The sequence below is a fragment of the Bidens hawaiensis genome, unplaced genomic scaffold (genome assembly GCF_021521415.1).
Source record: "Bidens hawaiensis isolate Kalapana, Puna unplaced genomic scaffold, B.hawaiensis_p1.1 tig00005481_1, whole genome shotgun sequence".
NCBI lineage: Eukaryota > Viridiplantae > Streptophyta > Magnoliopsida > Asterales > Asteraceae > Bidens > Bidens hawaiensis.
The window spans coordinates 158,952-179,630 of record NW_027491350.1 but is presented as its reverse complement, the minus strand read 5'-3'; the positions used below and the strand labels follow the sequence as shown (position 1 = coordinate 179,630).

General features: G+C 33.9%; 2 protein-coding genes across 2 annotated transcripts; both read right to left on the bottom strand.

Moving 5' to 3' along the window:
* Nucleotides 1-1,735: 1,735 nt before the first annotated feature.
* LOC143629898 (histone deacetylase 19-like) lies at nt 1,736-6,297 on the bottom strand. Its single transcript, XM_077099045.1, has 8 exons — nt 6,274-6,297; nt 5,097-5,641; nt 4,083-4,523; nt 3,349-3,579; nt 2,606-2,667; nt 2,447-2,504; nt 1,917-1,994; nt 1,736-1,846 (listed from the first exon to the last, which is right to left on the bottom strand). The coding sequence occupies exons 2-8, from the start codon at nt 5,622-5,624 to the stop codon at nt 1,751-1,753; spliced, it is 1,494 nt and encodes a 497-aa protein (XP_076955160.1). The 5' UTR covers nt 5,625-5,641; nt 6,274-6,297; the 3' UTR covers nt 1,736-1,750.
* Nucleotides 6,298-14,345: 8,048 nt separating this feature from the next.
* On the bottom strand, nt 14,346-19,646 carry LOC143629897 (squamosa promoter-binding-like protein 16). Its single transcript, XM_077099044.1, has 10 exons — nt 19,090-19,646; nt 18,831-19,015; nt 18,179-18,750; nt 17,578-17,652; nt 17,388-17,495; nt 17,190-17,307; nt 16,790-16,925; nt 16,541-16,685; nt 15,474-16,019; nt 14,346-14,941 (listed from the first exon to the last, which is right to left on the bottom strand). Exons 1-10 carry the CDS (start codon nt 19,644-19,646, stop codon nt 14,513-14,515), a joined length of 2,871 nt encoding a protein of 956 aa, XP_076955159.1. The 3' UTR covers nt 14,346-14,512.
* Nucleotides 19,647-20,679: the final 1,033 nt, after the last annotated feature.

Sequence of the window (20,679 nt, the reverse complement as noted above, 5' to 3'; positions counted from 1 at the left end):
TGGACATGAGTACGGCGTATCATCCTCAGACTGACGGTCAGTCTGAGCGAACTATTCAAACTCTTGAGGATATGCTCCGATCTTGTGTTCTTGATTTTGGAGGTAATTGGGATTCACACCTGCCTTTGATCGAGTTCTCTTATAATAACAGCTATCATTCCAGTATCGGTATGGCCCCATTTGAAGCACTTTACGGTCGTAAGTGCCGCTCCCCGATCTGTTGGAGCGAAGTGGGTGAAACTCAAATCACAGGACCCGAACTTGTTCAAGAGACAACCGATAAAATCGTCAAGATCCGTGATCATCTGCTGACTGCCAGAAGCCGACAGAAGAGTTACGCAGATCGTAGGCGAAAGCCTCTCGAATTTCAAGTTGGTGATCTTGTTCTCCTCAAAGTGTCGCCTTGGAAAGGTGTTGTCCGCTTTGGGAAGAAGGGTAAGCTTGCTCCTCGTTATGTTGGTCCATTCAAGATTCTCGCGCGTGTGGGAAAAGTTGCCTACAGACTTGACCTGCCGCCCGCGCTCAGTAATGTGCATCCAACGTTCCATGTATCCAATCTCAAGAAGTGTTTAGCTGACGAGAACCTTCACATTCCACTTGATGAAGTTCAAGTTGATGAAACTATGCATTTCGTTGAGAAGCCTGTTAAGATTATGGATCGCGAGGTAAAGCAAACCAAGCGCAGTCGTATCCCTATCGTGAAAGTTCGCTGGGAGTCCAAGCGCGGAGCCGAGTTTACATGGGAAAGGGAAGATCAAATGAAGATCAAGTACCCGCACCTGTTCTCTGCGCAACCTACTTCGAGATAAATTTCGGGACGAAATTTCTTAAAGTAGGGGAGACTGTAACATCTGCCCTGATCCGACCCGACCCAGGTACCCGTTTCTCTGACCCGATCTCTTTCTTTTATGTAGGAATCTGCCATTCACTTGTTCACCTCGTGTTATATGGCTGCGATCACTTGGCAATCTGTTAGTCAATGGTGACATTCCTCTTATCTTTGCCTTCTCCATTCGTGATCTTCTAGAAGCCCACAAAAGTATTCCCACATGGTGATACCTAATGCCTGTTGGTGTTTCTGGCGTGCATGATACGATAACAACAAACATACCCAGTAAATCCTACAAATAAAAAAAGCACGAAACGATGCTACTTCCAATAATAAAAGGAGTCCAGCTTATAAGCTAATCAAGGAGATCAAAAGCTTAAGCCACTTTTAGCAAAGCTTGAATATCTGGATTGGTTCCAAGATTGCTCGGCTGTCTCTAGCCTCTTGCCGCCGCAAACATATACACAACTACATAGAAACAAGCCAAAATGTATGTTGCTATTTTTTTAAACGACAAACATAAATCCTTGAAAAACTCTTGGTGGAATTCAATGTCATTAAGCCTAATCCACCTAGTAGTGCTTCACCCTAGCATAAACCTGAGAATATGACACATGAATGGCATTTAAACCCGCGACGTCAACGCATGAAACCCATGTGAACCTAAAGTAAAACTCTTGGCCACCCTACCAAAGAGGTGACGGCAAGTATGTTGCTATTTATGGTTTGAGTTTTAAGAATTAAGTTTTCTTTTAAAAGTGTATATGTAAATAAAACGTCGAAAATCACATATGCATAGATGTTTGTCGATTTAAATAAAGTAACATGACATGTTTAAGCATGATCTCCATCTACAAAGTAATACATAAATTCTCATAACTAGGATTTTAAATGAAATTAAAGCCAAATGTGATGCGACGATTATGGCATCATATCAGAAGCAGGCTGATCTGGCTTGTTTGAGCTCCCTTGTTCTACTTTCACCTCTGCCGCTGCTACTGGACCTGAATTTGAAGCCTGGCAATATATATTTAAAAAAAAGTTAAATAACTACTTATTTACTTGTTTAATTATTTATTTATGTTACCTTCAAAGATATTTCAGCAAATGATGCATCCATCTCTCTAGTACTGGCGCTGGCACGTTCACTTTCTTTTATTGCATCCTGAAAACACACATATCAGAATAAAATGATGCAATTTGTTCACCTAAACACGAAGAACTGATTGCTATGATTTGAAGTCGCAATAACCAGCGAAACATAAAAACTGATTATTGTGATTTGAAGTTGCAATAACAAGATGAATATAAAAACTGATTATTGTGAATTGAAGAAGTAATAACCAGATAAATAATTTCAAAATACCAATCTAGATCACTTTTAGAAGAAATGATAGGTATAATCAAATGATAAAAGGGTCCATAACAAAAGCAAAAAAGTACCGGTAGCTAAAACTCATAATATATGCTTTTGTAACCTAGATAATAGTATTAAGAAAATAGCAAGAGGGATTTAAGTTAATTTGTTAAGAAAAGGAATTAAATGCATGGCTTATTCACTCAAAATATGATAAAAAGTTTATTTAACAGAACTTAAAGATTAAAAATTGCACTTACCGTGTCCTTAGACTCGATATCATGAAGTTCCCTCTTCACACGTCCAACAACAGGCTTACTGTTAAGAGAACAAATAAGTGAAAGGTAATAAAAGAAGAAATATAAAAATAAAACAAGAAAACAAAGTTTTTTTTATTGTCTTAGGAAATGAAAGATTACCCCTCGTTTTCATCATCAGAATCATCTGATCTTCGATCGCCATCTTCTTGGTCTTCATCTGCCTGGAAAAGTTTTCATAGAACAGAAAAATAGTAAGCAAATAAATAGAAATATGAAACAAACAAACAATTGGATGCAATTATAACATATATGACAAATCTCTGTATAAAAATCTCCATAGGGCATAATGCTTCTACAATCACAGATTGTACAAATCTAAGCTGTTTAGTTGTTTCTAAATTACAGATTTATATGTTTCTAGTCACATATCTATTCCGTTAGCTGTTTTATTATATAAAAGAGATTTAGAGTTTAAACTTCAAACCATTAAATAAGCAAGATCGCATGCTTGTAGCTAAACTATGTTCTTCCATAATAAATTTTCTAAAAATTTAGTTTATGTTAATTTATAAGTTTATAAGCATTGCTTTTCAAAATATATATACTTTTACATATAGTCATATATATATTTTTCACATGGTTTCAACAGTTACAGGAAAAATAGAAAACCAGACATTTAGACATTCAGTAATTCTTCTCTCAGACTTCAATCGTTAAACTCTTAAAAGAAGCATACTTTATATATCATAATAACTTATATAAGTTTCAATTTCACTTCTAGAAAAATATCAATCTAAATTTATTTACATATTATCTATGTTCTAAATTTATTTATATATTATATTATCTATGTTGACTGCAGATAATAAATCTACATACTTGACTTAAAGCTAGTAACAAACCTCGGGGAATTCTGTATCTGGGGGACGTTCTTGGAATTGCACACTAGGTGCATGTTGAAGTTTAGAAAGATTATCAAGAAGCTTTGATCTTATTTCATCCAACAGCTGCCGTGAATTCTTATTTTCCATATTACTTGGAGCAACATGAAGGGTATAATCAGGACCAAAATACTCATAGTACTCGTGCTGTGGCATTTTGTCTTCTAGTTCAATCCCAAGAGCAACTCCAGTCTGCACAAACAAATAAAAGTTTTAATATTTAAGAAAACTATGGTTTGGCCATTTTGCAAGTTTGGTCCCCAGATTTTAAAGATTGCAAACTTAGTCCAAAGCATTTGCATGTTTAGTCCCCGCCGTTAGTTCCAGCTAGCTTTTAACGGAAAATTGATGTCCATGTGCCATTCATGTGAGTGTAATTGTGCAATTTCAAATTTGGTAATGAAGTCGACCTTTGGAGTTTTGAAGTTTGAAAGAGTATTTTATCAGGGTTCCAAATTTGAAAAGACACAATTACCTCACATAAATGGCACGTAACATCATTTTTCCAGTAAAAACTAACTATGATTAACGTGCAACCCTCTCACACATGTTTAAACTAAGTTTCCAAATATTAAAACTTGGGGACCAAACTTGCAATATGGTCAACCACATGGACCATTTGAGCAATTTTCTAACTAATATTTAATAGCATATTATCATCTATGTGCAATTATATTACGAAACATAATAATCACCTCGTAGCACCAGCAACGGGCAACATTTCGAATTGTATAGCCTCCACCACCAAGCAACAACAAGGGCACATTAAACGATCTCATATATTTCACACATTCAGCATGACCTTTAATCGAGAGATTAAAACAACCTAGTCGATCCCCCGATAAAGAATCTGCACCACACTGTAACACAACCGCACCAGGCCTAAAAACTTCCATAACTTTGCCAATTATTGGCTTAAATAACGACTGGTAACTTTCATCATCAATGCCATCATCAAGAGGCACATTTAAAGAATAATATTTCCCCTTTGAATAACCAATATCTCTTATATCCCCAGTACCAGGAAAATAATCTCCAAATTTATGAAAAGAAACCGTCATGACCCTGTCAGTTGTGTAAAACGCTTCCTCCACACCATCACCGTGATGAATGTCAATATCTACATATAGCACACGCTGCACACATAAACAAACGATTAAGTTAGAAACGGGTCGTGCTTTATTAAAAACGGAACGGGTCAAATGGTTTCCGACAAGTGCATACAAAGTTGTTCCAGTATTTCGGTGACCTTAGTGGAACGGGTCAAATTGTACTTACACCTTCAAAATATATGTATATACATATATATGTGTGTGTGTGTATTGGGTAGTGTTTTAGGCAGAACACGTTTTTTTTTTTTTGCAATATTTATTTGTCTACTGATATTCTAAAGAAACTCTAAAAAAATTCGTTCATTTATAGAACCTACACACGTGCAAATCTTGTAGCTTATACTTCCAACACATGTGTAGGTCAAAGAAAAACGCATTAACAAATTAGTTTAATGGTATGTTATGTACATAACATAGGCATTTGTATGTAAGAAGTGAAAGTTTTAAAAAGCAGAACCATTAATAGAAAACATTAAACAATTCAAGTTTGTTCTTTTTGTTCGCACAGTATTTATGTGTTTTATAATGAATCTCTCCCTGCACACACGCACACACACATATAATGTATCCAACTTGTAATAATAAAGGTTGACCAACCTGGTGCATTTTCAGAAGTTCAAGAATTGACAACACGATATCATTTACGTAACAGAAACCAGACGCCTCGCATTTCTTAGCATGATGCAGCCCGCCTGCCCAATTTATAGCAATATCACAGTAATCATGGTTCAACTTAACGGCCCCACCAACGGAACCACCGGCATAAGTCTGACAAAATGAGTAGAGACCATCAAACACAGGGCAATCTTCACCAACATTGAACCGCTTTAACTGCCTCAATTGGTCTTGTTGTGTTTCTGGAGTAATGCTCCTTAAGAAGGAAACATAATCATCAGCATGAAACCTGCAAAGATCCTTGTCTCTAGCGGGAACAGGCTTTACAACATGCATGTCTTGTAGTAAACCATAGTGAGCTAGAAGCGCGTGTGTCATGCGAATTCTGTGTGGCTTCATTGGATGACCTTGCCCATAATAGTAATTTCCAACTTCTGGGTCATAAAAGTAATAGACTTTTCTCTTCACTCCATCTGGTCCAGATGCTAGAGAATTGCCTCCGGTTTCCATCTAACTAGCTAATCAAACTGATAAAACCAAAAAACTTGAATTATGGTTAATATTGATGCAAATAGTGCATACACAAGTAATCTTAAAACATTGCCCTAATTTACAAATGAGTCGGTATGTATATTATCGACTGCATTGTCTAATGAAGCAGCAAATCCCATGTAAGATTCGGTTATCAAAAAAAAATTATTTACTTAGTTATGTTCAACCGAAATCTCTGAGGTGTTGGTATTTCGTGCGATACGAGCAATCAATAAACTAAATAAAACAACCAAAAACGCAACACGATCTTAATAGATTCAACAAGAGAGCATATCAGCCCATACATGTATCCCTGAAAGCAATGATCAAAAAAAAAAAAAAAAACCTAGAATAAATGGTATTAAAAATCCAGCAACAAATACATACAAAACCCTAAATCAGTGTTAGATTAAATAAATCAGTAAACCCTAAACAACAGCATCTGAAGCCCTAGATTTTAATTTCAAACAATTTGCCCTAACGGGATTATAATGCACAGGTAATGAATGAATTAATGGCCTGAAAATTGAAAAGGAATGAGATCGATCTAACAAGAAGCAACCTGCATCCACGAGTTCTAACCTAAAACAAACAATTACATAATAATAATAAGATGATGATAAAATACCTGCTGCAACTGCGATGGTTAATTCCGCTGCCTACGAGTGAACGGACAGACAGACAGCAATGGTGAAGTTGACCTGAAGAGAACAACAACAGCCGGCGGCTACAGACTTCTTCAGTGTTTGCTGCTAACGGCAGACAGACGACACTCTGATCGATAGAAAGACTTCACTATTTCTAGGCAGGCTGCATCTCAATTCAAATACACACCGGATTCTGCCTCAACCCGACCCGTTTTTATAACCTATTCCGAATTCCCGATTATTATTATTATTATTATTAGATATTTAGATATCTGTTTTTAAATAAACTAAAAACAAATTGGATTGAACCCGGGTTTAACCGATACCCGTTTCGATTGGAGGTGAAAACGGGATTCAGATTTCAAACTGGTTTTAATATGTAGCTCTAATCTGATGGGTTATGCAAACACTAGTGGTGTGTCATGCGGGTTGTATGGTCTGAATAGGATATTAACAAGGGGGAAAGTTATCGATGGGTTGTATGACTGGCAAATATGGTTGTACGTTGTATGAACGTCAAATCAAGTTGCTCGAATAACATATTTGATTGGCAAATGAATGATCGATGAGGCGGTGACAGTATCTTATAACAAAAATGATTATTTTCTTTCCATGTCATAGGTCACTAAGTACGAACTTGATTTGACATCATACGATTGTATGTCAGCATATAGTCTCATGGCCGGCTCTAGGGTGGTGCAAGTCGGACACACGGTCGATGCACGGCTTTTTCGGGGGCACGTTAGAATCACCGGAGAGTTGCCATCGTTATGGTAGTTTGACATTTCAATCTATTGTTGAAAAAGTAGTAGAACTAATAGAAAAGAAAAAGACAAGTCGGAAAATTTTCCGGTGACCGTAGAGCAATGTTTTAAAAACCGGGACATATCGGCCTATTGAACCGGTTATACCGTGAAAAAGATGAGGTATATTATGAAAAGAATAAGGTTATTGTGAAGATGAAATAATAATGGAAATGATTCTCTCATCAATAAGGTTATAAGCTATAAGCTGCTATTCTTTACGTATTAATATAATATTTTAATGAAAAAAGGAAATGAGGAGGATTGTAATAAATTTTTGAAATAAAAATTCTATTTGAGTTTTATAAAGTATTTTTATCCTTTTAACATGATAGAAAATTAAGAATTTTTTTAAACTATCCATATTCAATTTTACTTTAACTATTATCTATACTTTTAACAGAATATATAATTGAATTATTAGTTAACAATATTTTTCTTATCAAAAGATTTCTCAGTTTTGTTAACACGCATACATATTGTTATCATTTCTTAATAGATTTGGAGTTCTAGTAGCATGGTAAACAACTTGGCTGACCCTAGGGTAGTGCAAGCTAAACGTTTAGCAGAGGCCCGTAATTTTCAGAGGCCAAATTTATTATATATATTTGAAAACAAGATTATAAAATATGTATGAATCTTAATCATCCTAAATATATTGAGCCCAAACTTTTTTTTATCCATAAAATTAAAAAAATTAGCTTATATATTTCGTTATTTTTTATACGGCATATGGGCCTTTTTATTTCGGTTCGGCCGAGACATTTAAATTCTCGAAGCCGGCCCTCTATAATCTGTATGATATGACATGCACGCTAGTGTACACTTTTGGAGTTGTGTTTATATAGCTACTCTCTTTTTGTAGCGGTATATTCAGAGATAGCCCAAGTTCTTTCATGAGTTTAGTAGTTAGTGCAAGTTAAAAAAGGATTAACATAATATTAGGATCAATGGTGAACAAAAAAAACAAAGCTATAAACTTTATATTATAGTTTTTAATTTGGTTACTGAAGTTTAAAAGCCATTGGAATTTTTTAAAAAAATTTATACGTTTAATTAAAATTGGCTAGATTCATTCAATATAACCAAAAATCTTGTCGAAATCAAACTACGAGTCTCGAGAACACTGATCACGTGATCATAGTGTAATGATGCATATGAATAACATGTGGTAGTTTCAACGATCTTTCGAATCAATCATCAAAAGTAGCGAGATTTTGAGACATCACATTGGATTCTCGAAAAAATATAAGCTATAAACTTTATTTTGTGTTATCTTTTATTTAATTTCAATCCTTAACAACAAATATATTGAGACGATTAACAAGCAAGTAATTTATATATTTTTAACTATATAGTGTTTTTTTTTTTTTTGCTTTCTTTTGTGTGTGTTTTCATACCAGATACAACATGTTTCTTATACATGATCTTACATGCCAATACGTGTGTGGCATCCTTAAAAAAAACTTAATTATTAATGGTATGTCTATGAAGAAAATAAAGACAATAAATTATTAAGAAACAAGAGTTGATGCGTTTTTATTATTTTGTACTTATATTTATAATAAGATCTTAAGTCATTAACAGACTATAGCTGTTATAAACGTAGACTATTTTCAACCTAAATATAAACTACGTATTTAATGGTTATTTATTTTTAACAATTATTATTATTATTGTTACTATTACTACTACTACTACTATTATCAAGAGAAAAGTTAAAACACAAAAGGATACAAAAATAGAAGCGTGAGAAAGATTTGTAACCACACATAAATCCCCTAAAAAAATTCAAAAAATAATAATAATAAACTCAAAATATAAATAGAATCCGAAAACATTTAAAAAAATAAAATGTTTCCCCCGCTATTGTCGTTCAAAAAAAACCCCGAAAAGACACAATGATGAAAAATGAACAAAAGACACAATTATAACTTAAAAAAGACACAATAGATTGCAAAGTATAGCGCAATGCCGAACAAAATATAACATAATGTCGAGTAACATAACACAATATCAAGAAAAAAACACAATGTCAAGAAAAAAGACACAATAAATAAGAAAAATAGACACAAAACACAATGATAAACAAAAAGGCACAATGACATTTTTTCCCTCAACATTGTGTTTTTTTAAGAAGGAGGAAGACACTGGAAACATTTTTTTTGTTATTAAATTTTAAGTTATGATTTTTTTATTAATTTTTTGAAAGGTTTTTTTATGTGGCTACAAATCCTTCTCATCATTCTCATTTTTGTCTTATTTTGTAGAATAACTTAAACCATATTAAGTATATATTAATTAGGAACTTTTCTCTCAGGGTGTGTTTTACTATTCATTTTTAGAATAACTTTGGAAGCTTTTATTACAATTTTCTTACAGAGGGAAAGGTTAAACTAAAAAGGTAGATAAAAATAAGAAGGGTGAGAATGATTTGTGATCACAAAGCGTTTGGTTCAGAAGACTTTTATTCTCGTAATGTAATTTTAAGGCTACTGACCAAAACCCGACTTCCGACTCGCTGTTCGGATTCTGGTCAGTACCAGCTCGCTTAAATCTTAAATATAACATATCTAGAGTTCTAAACGTTCGTTTGGATTGATTCTAGCGGCCACAAGTTCGTTTTTACTTGTATTATCATATCTCAATTATTCAGATTTTGATCGTTTATAACATTTGACGTGTAGTGGACGAATCGCTTATTCGTTAGCTCGTTTAATCACATTTATTAATCGCTTGTCGTTAATTTAAGGTGAGTTTGATCATTCCCCTTTTTATACACTATTTTCAAAACGTTTTGGGGACGTATGCGTACTTACTCATATTTTTTATCATATATATATATATATATATACACACACACAAACTCGCAAACATAATCATTGTGTGTGTATCAATTAAATGCTATTTGCTAATTGTTATTTGCTTATGTGTATATTCTATCACTGTCGGAGAGGTCCAACATATCCCCTTGTATAGGGTTCCCATTAGTATGATCATACGACCGTCTTAGTAACCGGAACCCGATTCACTTGGCGAAGGTAAAACGACAACTTTAGTCATCGTAATCAATGCCCGATTCGCTTGGCAACGATTCATTGGCACACTAGCAAGTCTTGTGTTAGTCTTGGTTTTGTTTATGGTTGATATATGTTTTGTTATGATTTGATTGATTACTATCACATGTGTTTGTTTGCGTATTTAATATTTATCATTTATTATTTATTTATTATATAACTATTTGTTGTGTCAAAATTGGTGATCATCTCACTCAACATGTGTTGTTGACAAACTCCATTTTCTACGCATATGCAGGTTGCTTGTATTGAAGATTGAAGTTGGACACTTAGACAAGACATTAGGATATAAACAAGATAATCATTATTTGAACTTACATTCATGTATTTAACTTGTTTGTTATATTTGGATATTGTGTGCATTCATTTAATAAAATAATTAATTAGATATTGTCACATTTTATGTATGATAGTATCTTCGAGCTGTGAGCAATCGGATCACGCCCCGGCATTTCCGCCTTAGGTTGGGGTATGACACAAAAACTCCTAAAAAATTTCAAAAAATTAATAAAAAAAATCATAACTCAAAATATAAATAAAAAATAAAAAAAAACAAAAATGTTTTCCTCGTCATTCTCGTTCAAAAAAAAAATCCACAATGTAAAGACAAAAGACACAATGACGAAAATGAACAAAAGACACAATTATAACTAAAAAATGCACAATAAATCGTAAAATATAATACAATGCCGAACAAAATATAACACAATGTTGACTAACATAACACAATGTCAAAGAAAAAAGAAGCAATCAATGACGAAAATGAACATAAAACACAATGATAAACAAAAAGACACAATGATCTTTTTCCCTCGACATTTTTTTAAGAACGAGGAAGACGGTGGAAATATTTTTGTGTTTTTATTTTTTTTTTGTTTTTTTATTAAATTTTGAGTTATGATTTTTTATTTATTTTTTAAATGATTTTTTTGTGTCGCTATAAATCTTTCTCATACTTTTCATTTTTGTCTTTCTTTGTATAATAACTTGACCCTATTATATAAGCTATATAAGCAAGAGTATATACTTCACCAAATCTCTAACATGTATTCAACACATTTCCAAATATTACAAAATTAGCCACTAAAGTTTGTCAACAATATATTTTAATAATAATTTTAGTTTAAAAAAATAAGTATTTCTAGATGAACTTTGAAGTCTATAAACTCATACTTTATGTCTCCAATGTATCTAAAAAAATTAAAATTGAATTTCATGTTATTACGTGTATAAGAGCATTCTCAGTTCATTCCCTACCCTATATCCATATATATTATATAATTACACTATAAATTACCATTTTTTCTCTCTCCTGTTTAATTAAATAATATTTTTTATACCTTTATCGTTATATTTTCTCTTTCCTTCACTCACATCCACTTTTCAATAATATTAAAAAATTATAGGGTATGAATATGAATCCTCAAATTTAACTTTCCCCTATAACAGTTTCTCACTCCCCTACTCACAACCACTCATAACCATACCATATAATTTACAAATTCTTCTCACATATTTTAAAGGAATGGGCTGAGAATGCTCTAACTATTAAAGTATGAGGTTTTATACTTTATACGTTTGAAGTCTTAATTGCTTTAATTTTTTTTTTTGGGAAGTAGTTATTTTTTTGACGACCCAAAATATATAATCAACAGCAAATAATGATAGCACGGCTATAATGCCCGAGTTAATAAGAGTGCGTGTTTCAACATTTTTTACGTTTGTTCTTACTATGGATTAACAATTTGCCGCAAACCACGGATTTAAATACCTATAAGTAGACGCAATGTGTTTTAATGTTTTTACATATTCTTTTTGTATGATTAAACGGTAGTCGCAACGAGTGAGTTCTATTACATTGATCCTATGGATAGAATCATCGACCCAGCGCAACGCACGGGCCCCAGTACTAGTATATATATTAACAAAGGAGATTTAATCCTCCTCGCAAAGTTACTATTCAATTCACTATTCAATTTTTTAATATTTTATTAATTATAACCACTAAATTACTAGCCATAAATAAAAATGATGGCTTTTATTCTTTTTATTTTACTTTTTGTTTCAACTAATTAAATTATTTATAACAAACTATATTTTTTTAACAGTAAACTTGGCCAAGTGTCAGTTTTACATGGTTATTTGTCGGTTAAACGATTTTCTTAAACTTTGCTTTCATATTTTTTATAGTTCGTCCTTTCAATGAGCGAAACGTTTTTCATGGTTTAAAAATATCCCATCATTGCATAATTTTATATACGCGTTTCAACGTTTGATACCCCATCTTTAAAAAATATTTTTTTGGCTTACTAATTTATGTTTACGAATTTGTGTAGGTACCGCCTGATACTAACCGAATTTGTGTTGGTTCGTAGTTGTAATGTGCCCGTTTTTTTTTGGTTATATATATGATAATTTGTTGTATTTTGGCATTGACGGGCTTATTTCTTTTGTTTAGTTTCGATGTCGTAACTTGATACAGACTGACCTCGCGTCGACTTGCAGCGAGTTTATGGTTTAACGCTTTTGCTATTTTTTTTTTGTTGATCTAACCGTCCCGTCGCGAAGTGCGAGGTCCTAAACCCTAGTTAAAATATAAGATGAGGATGAATATTGACGGTTAAAGTTTGGGATCATTGACATGTGGGTGATGGTTAAAGTTTGGGATTCTTGAGGTCTCAAGTTCGAAACATAGCTCAGGGGTTTTCCCATGTTGGTGGATTTCCTCCTCGATAGTGTTTATAGGTGAGTCAGGTCAGGCTTGAAGAGTCAAAATCAGTATGGACGGTTGACATTCCGTCTCAGGAAGGCTGACTAAGGTATCGAGGGAAGTTCTAAACGGTGTTTGAAAAAAAAATCAAGGGATGTGTAAGGGACGGGGAATCCAATATAGGAGTGAAAATGAATAGAATTATAATTTTTTTTTAAACATTTAGGTATTAGACAGGGGGATGCGAACTCCATTGTCAATGCTCTTACAAATGTCAAACGAGAATTGAAACATGTTGACATCAATAAACAGAAAATTTGACTCCATCACTCGTATATATGATTAGTTGGATTCTATCAACAAAATGAAAGTACGTGTTAAATGCTAGTTGATCAATACTAATACATGGAGGCCCTTTGTCTGATGTGGAAGAGTGCATATATAACAAGCAATTGGAACGTGGAAGAGAGAGTTGTGATCATCCTTCTAGATAAGATGGGTGGGCTCAACGAAGGAAGTACCGCCTATAAAGAGGAGAAGAGAAGAGAGAAGATTTGTTAAAAAGACAGTTTCAACGTAAAAGCATATTTTTTTTTCTTTTTTGACATCATCATCTTGCTCGTGTTATGGATGGTTCAAGTATTAACCAAGTAATGCATTATTATCAATTGTTTACAAGAACTAGGAAAGAATAGACATCATATTATTCTTGTAGCTATATTGAATTCAACGTATCGAACATCTTTATGGAATATTGGAATATCCGTTTGAACTTTTGTGGCATTTTATAAATAAATAATAGAAGTCATTTTTACACTTAACACGTAATCCCTTATCCATCAAATCAGATGACTTTGTAACCTTTCTCATATAATTTTTAATCTAATGAAATAACAAAACTAATCCTACAGTATCATTTAATGTAGGTCCTCAAGAAGCATCGCTCAGCCATCTGTGTTACTTTAATGCTCCAAAACAAAACCAATAAAAAATGGATTTTTTCTTTTGAAAGTAATTTGGGACTTCTGGTCATAAATCGGTGAACTTGAGTAACCGATATTGATAAGTAGGTCATAATTGGTCATGTTTACTAATTATTTTGTAATTATAATCGGTAATGTCTTGGTTAGCAAGTAAGATGAGTTTATATAAACCAAGTTATGGTTAGTCTATATAAACCAAGTTATGATCACGCAAGATGTAGATGTAACCGAGTTAGGGTTCATCTAGAAGAGTGAGATGCAACAGAGTTAGGGTTCAACTAGAGACGCACACGAGATGCAACCGAGTTAGAGCTTATCAAGAAGAGACAATCCAAGTTTGGCTTTGAGAGTTGTAATCAGTTTTTTGAGTTTTATTATCGACCGGGACTTGATTTTTTTTCTTCATGAATAACATAAGCATGAATCATAATACTAATAAATCAACTAAACAAGTAGAAAACAAGAGATAAAAATACCATCCTTTACATCTGCCAAAACGATATACAGAAACAAGACAACACTAACTACCATATTATAAACTTGCATATTTCAAAAAAGAAAACACTAGTTAATTAGCCTGTTTTGTTTATTATATCCTTTCCAAAAGTTAACTTATAACCTAAAATAAACCTACTTATTGTTTTAATCTACATCGGACCAAAGTCCAAATTTTCCCATTTAAACGGTGCAACGAGACCGATATCAGGGGCCCCACGAAGGAAGAGACACACACATACACACACAGCAGCTATTGCAAGCATTGAGTGTACGTAAGGCCGGTGAAGTAGCCCTTGTGAACCCGGGATCCGCCTGGAGTATGCTGCAGCCACTTGTGCACATTTTGAACAGGATTTTGGTGTTTGGTCTCTTATTCTGAAACTAAGCTCCTGGTGATCCCCTGTTCTTGTTTGGAGTTCGATCTCGGTTGGCATTCGTACCGATACTTGATGGGCTATTCGGTCTGCTAGCTTACGGGCCACCAGTGTATTGTATGAGTTGTTGTTTCTCATAGATGCGTATATGAATGGAGACATCCCGTTAGCATCTAATGAAGAATTCCAGCTCAGCAGCCCGATCTGCACGGGCCAAAATGATCAGAAAGCGTTAGTTGTCGGGTTAGTGTTGATCCGGGACACTTTTTGTCCAATGTTTAATAATCTGAAATCTTTGATAAAGCGATTCAAGTTAATTTATGCATGTTTATTACATCTTTTAAAATTATAATCCAAACTTTATAAAAATCATATTATTTCAATATTAATCGACAGTTTTTGAATAAAAACGATTCAAGAGAATATATGCATGTTTATTACGTCTTTTAAAATGATAGTCCAAACATTTCTATATTATTTCAATAATCATCCAATTTTTTAAATAAAATGAATCAAAAGAACTTATGCATGTTTATTACATCTTATAAAATTACAGTCCACCTTTTTTTAAATTATATAATTTCAATAATGATCCAAACTTTATAAAAAGCTTATGATTCAATATCAATATTTTAAATAATAATTTTTCTAAGTTGAGATCGTTCTAAGAAATCTACAGAAAAATTTCATATTTTTTATAAAAAAGTAAATGCCAAGAAACATATGTGGCATGTACCTCTTGTGGGTCATTTGTCAAAGCATCAACAATATCATCTGAATCAGACGTGCAAGCCGCCAAATGCAAGGGTGTAATGCCGCCGGGTCCTGCCAGGTTTGGCGGGAAAACATACTTTCTAGAACTCATTTGAGTGTCAACCATCGAATAATGTATGAGCAAATCAACCATATCCTTGCACTTTCTTTTAACAGCCCTGTTTAAAAGATTAATCCCAGATAGCATCTCCAATGATGACTCATCATCTGTAATGCCCGACCTTTTTTGGAATAAAATTCCCAAAAGGGTTTTCACCAAAGCCACAAAATCCCTTTCCACAGAGAATACAAGTAGAAATTTGAACCGAGTAAGGGTATAATCGGAATTTCCTTCTTTACTTTGAAAAAGCCACCCAAGCTCGTTTAGATAGTGCAAGATTTCTTGCATTGGATTTGGTTGACCGTTTACAAACTCCACAAATTCAGACTCGAGAAGCCTTAACTCTTGGCAGAGAGTTGCATCGGCTATAATTATAGGAAAGCTTGTACCTCTTAAACCGTTCTCTACCTGTTCCCACAATAAGATTCAATCATTTTTACCAAAAACAGATCCATAAAGTGGCAAAATGTGTCAAACAACAGTTTTGTTTGGGTCAATACGGGTTGACCTGACAGACATTGTCCAAAGTTTTTAACTCTCTGAAGAAACCCTACTTATGAGTCAATCAAAAACAAAATTTGAGGACTTAACCCCTCCCCCCTCACAAAAAGTATATATTTTTATTAAAAAAAAAAAATCTTCTGAGGACTCGAGTTGATCACAAAAATAGGGACTAAACTGTGTTATTAGTGAAATATGTAGGGTTGCTTAAGAGGAAATCCGATTTTACAAATAATTTACTTTTTAAATAAAGTTATTTAGGAGGTTGTATACTTATATCTCTTATATATGTGCAAGCTTGCAACACGTTCACTTAAGCTACTTTTCATATTAATAGTCTGACCGGTTGAGAGATGAAACACAAACTGAATGGGTCAAAATTATGGATGGGTCAAAAGTTCCAGTTGTTTATAATAGCATATATATACCTCGATGAAACATCGACCAAATGTACGCGGGGCGGACACTTTAAAGCTGCATGTGCGTATTACATCCAATGCAGATTCTTGATTGGCGGATTCTGATTCTGTTGCTTCTTCCAATGTATGTCCATCTGCGTGGGTGCAATAAATTCTGCAATATGGCATGGCATCATATTTAAAAATCCAATTAGTTATAAAACAGCACACACATAATAATATTATTATAATAATAAATAAATAGAAAGAAATACATACTTTGTGTCAGGTGTTCTTAGATTTCGGCCTCTAAGGATAAGAGAAGTCTCCTTTCCAGCCACAACAGCCAAAGGAAAGATGGATATTAACTGTGGGAAACTCCATGCTTTCAAAGATTTCAGCAAATGCACCTTCCCTGATATATCATAAAATTAAACAAATATCAAATTATAGAAAAAAAATATATAGAAGTTCTACCAATTTGGGTTATAAATTATCACTAAAGGGTCAGATGAGTAAAATTTTAAATGTTGGCCGAAAACGAACCGAGTTAAAAGTCACAAGACACTACAAGTGTATTTGGATACTTACAACCTCCTTTATTTTAAACATGTATTATTATTTTAGTAATGCATAATTGAATACATCAATTATCTATAAAAACAAGAAAATAACTAACCATCTTTATGTGACGCTATTTGTTTCTCAGTACGTGCTAAGAATCTTCCAGACTCCCAAAAATCAGTGCCAGAATCTTGCAAAAGAGAATTTATATACTGAACAAAGTTTCCCTCAAGCTGCCAAAAAACACACAAAATGCTCAGTATATCCTAATAAGTAATAGGCCACTGCTGTAATAAAGTAAGATATTACACACTTGGTCCCAAGAAGATGATGACATGGACAAATAAATTGAAAGAGCCACGCAACCGGGCCTTATGTATCCTTCAATATCAGTTGGACTTCTAGAAAGCCAATTGTACACCTGAATAACAATTAATCATATAATCAGTTGAAATAAAACTGTTTTAAATATTTAAAAGATAAAATTACCATAAATGTTTTACCTGTGTACGCAGTGAACCAGGCAAATGACTTGGATCCTTGTCAAACAGTTTAAACGATATTCTCCCAGTGCGATCCTAAAAAATACCAAAATATATTAGATCACATATTCACATTAAACAAATATACAATATACATATAGGGAGAGGTTCATTACAGTAGACTAAATTGTTGCAAGAAGAGAAAGAAGAAACTTAAATCATATATTTTTTTCCTATCAATGATTAAAATTTTTAAAAAACTTTTACTTCTTTCATACAAATGTTATGTTATATACATAAAATAAAACCATTAAACTATTTTTTTCATATATTTATTTTAACTTTGAAACGTTTACCTACACATGTGTAGGTATCTGTAGGTTATGTGTAGAAAATATACCACACATGACACGCAAAACCTACACATGTGTAGGTTCTATAAATAAACGAATTTTGTTTATGTAACTTTTTATACTGTTAAAATAGATATAATAAACATTGCATTTCTAACCATTTTTTTGTATTTTAAAATTTTCTAAACTGAAAAAAACGAATAATTCTTTTCTTCTTTCTCTTCTCGCACTACAACCCCTACTCGCTTCATCCCTCCCATAGTAACAACCTGAGGATCAGAATTCAAACTGGAAGACGACTGGTCTGATCCAGATGAAGATGCATAACCAGATCGGTGAGGTGAACTTTGAATAGAAATATTGTCAGTGCCACCAAAAAGCTCAAAAGGCATGGTGGTGCCGCCCCTAGCTTTTGGCGGGAAAAGTCTTTGCACAACAGGTGGCGATGATGATGACGGTGACTGGTCGTCAGTTGGATCACTACTGTCAGATGAGAAGTACTTCCTGCTTGACGCTAATTTTGGCGGACTGTTTTCATTTTCAGGTGATGAACTAAATAACTGTAACTGTAAGTTAACAGGCGTATCGAGCACTTGACAATCTGAATCTTCACGAGACTGAAAACTAGTACTGCTTCTTTCTCCACCAGAATTAACCTCCGACACCGGTTTCAGAACACCAAGCAAGTCCATGGTGTTGACCTTTTGACTTTCTTGGTTAACATTAGTCGACTTTCCTGGAACTGGTGGGGCAGGCAAAGAGCTTATTTTGTTAAGAATTTGCATGAGTTGGTCTTTGTTTGGTAATGGTGGAGAACTCCTGGTTATGTTTTTGGTGTTCCCTAATATTTAAAGAACCACAAATATTAGATTATTGAAAAAATGGAAGAAAGAAATGAAGAAGATATTTTGGTAATTATACCTTGAGCACGAGCTAAAACGGTTAGTAAATTAACAATATTCACATCCCCGTTGTTTTTATTATTTTCGTTTAGTACATGTGAAGCAGCATCTTCTGGTTGAGTTTTTCTTCTTCTCCTGTTGTGACCCGCAAGCCTACGCCTGCAACTTCGTTTTCCCTCGTCAAACTCAGAAAGAAGGTGAAACCTACAATATACAAAGTTATCAAATTACCCCCAATTGAAAATTAAGAGAGTTAGTTAACTAACTAACTAACCAACCTGCTGCACTGTTGACAAAATCTTTGCATCTGGTTTCCAACAAGGGCCTTTCCAGCTTTACTATGAACCTCACAAACCTTGTGGCGGCGGTGATAATCTTTAGCAGCCGTTAGATCTTCCTTACAGTTATCAACCTGACACACAGGATAGTTCCCGCCACCACCACCGCCAGGTGATCCAGCTCGAACCCGCTTGCTAGGCCTGGCTACCGCCTCTTCACCGCCACCACCGAGCTGTAACAAGAGGCGTGTATCTTCTTCCTTTGAATTATTAACAGACTGATGCTGCTGATGATGTTGTTTTTCTTGTTGATTAGAAATCTCCGTCAAGGGTTTAGCCACGAGCCTTGAACTGTCCCACTCCCAATTTCTAGGGTTCCAATTATTTCTGGGCTCATCTAAACTTGAGTTTAATCTCTGAAAATACTGCTGCTGTTGTTGCTGCTGCTGCTGTTGTAGCATACAGTTTGTGCTTTGAAACGGCATGCTTTGTTTCTTGACGATCGTATTCGTGCCAATTGTGTTGTACATATATAAAGGAGGAGCTACTTCTTCCATCCAAATTCCTATACAAATCAAAGCATCTCAGACAAACAAACCCTAATCTGATCCATCAAACTGCCACGCTTTTAAAAATCACGCCTAGGCGCCGATTAATCACCAATTAATCGCTAGTCGGTACCCCACCGACTAGTCGCCGATTAATTACTATTTGGTCAAAGTCAAGTCAAAATTAAAATTTTTATTTTATATTTTCAAATTACATATAAATTTCAATCTGATTAATAGTCAGTACCTACTTACCGGTCATCGATTAATCGCTATTTGGTCAACGTTGGTCAAAATTAAAAATTTTATACATAAAATACAACTATACATATGTATTATTAATCCCAGCCCTACCGCCCGACTAGCGTCTAGCGAGTTCTACAGCACTAAACACCAAACCTAGAACCAAAACTAGAGGTCTTTGTACAGTAATCTTGAAACTATGTATCAAGATATGCAACCACAACCAAAAAAGAACAAAAGTTGACCAAGCTCTAGGGGCTCATGGATGAAAAAGTGAGTGAGGAGTTTTATCAAACAGTTGGTGGGCAGATATTGAACGAGTTGAAATAGAGATCTGGGTAATAGGAATAGATCTGATTGAAGATGTGAAAGGAGGGGGGGTGGTGGTGGTGGTGGTGGAGTCAATTGGAATGGTTTCTTTCTAAGTTTATCTTTTATTGTTTATTATTGTCTTCCTTTTCTCGTACGGCCATCAAAAACTTACCTTTTATTTCCACCCACCAGACCACTGTTTTACAGTAAATGAATGTGACCTTTGAGTCGTACAAAACCAGACCCCACTTCCACCTTCTTCGAAAATCAAAACCCAATTTGCAGCACAGTTTTCTTTATACTCTTTTTTGTTCTTTTTCAATATTTAAAAAAAATATATAGAAAATAATATTGAATTATGAATTATTATTATTAATTTTTTTACAATAAAGAAAATTAAAATTCAAAAAATAAATATTAAAAAACGAAAAATATAAAACAGTCATTCCCTCAAGCCATCAGATTACTTTATTTGTAAATGAAGGTT

Coding starts and splice junctions, on each gene's coding strand:
- LOC143629898 (XM_077099045.1), bottom strand. CDS start 5,624: ATGGAAACCGGAGGCAATTCTCTAGCATCTGGACCAGATGGAGTGAAG. Junction 3,580..4,082: donor CCCGTTGCTGGTGCTACGAG/GTGATTATTATG, acceptor TTGTTTGTGCAG/ACTGGAGTTGCTCTTGGGAT. Junction 1,847..1,916: donor TTGCTGAAATATCTTTGAAG/GTAACATAAATA, acceptor ATATATTGCCAG/GCTTCAAATTCAGGTCCAGT.
- LOC143629897 (XM_077099044.1), bottom strand. CDS start 19,646: ATGGAAGAAGTAGCTCCTCCTTTATATATGTACAACACAATTGGCACG. Junction 17,496..17,577: donor CTGGTTCACTGCGTACACAG/GTAAAACATTTA, acceptor ATTGTTATTCAG/GTGTACAATTGGCTTTCTAG. Junction 16,926..17,189: donor AATAGCGTCACATAAAGATG/GTTAGTTATTTT, acceptor ATGATATATCAG/GGAAGGTGCATTTGCTGAAA.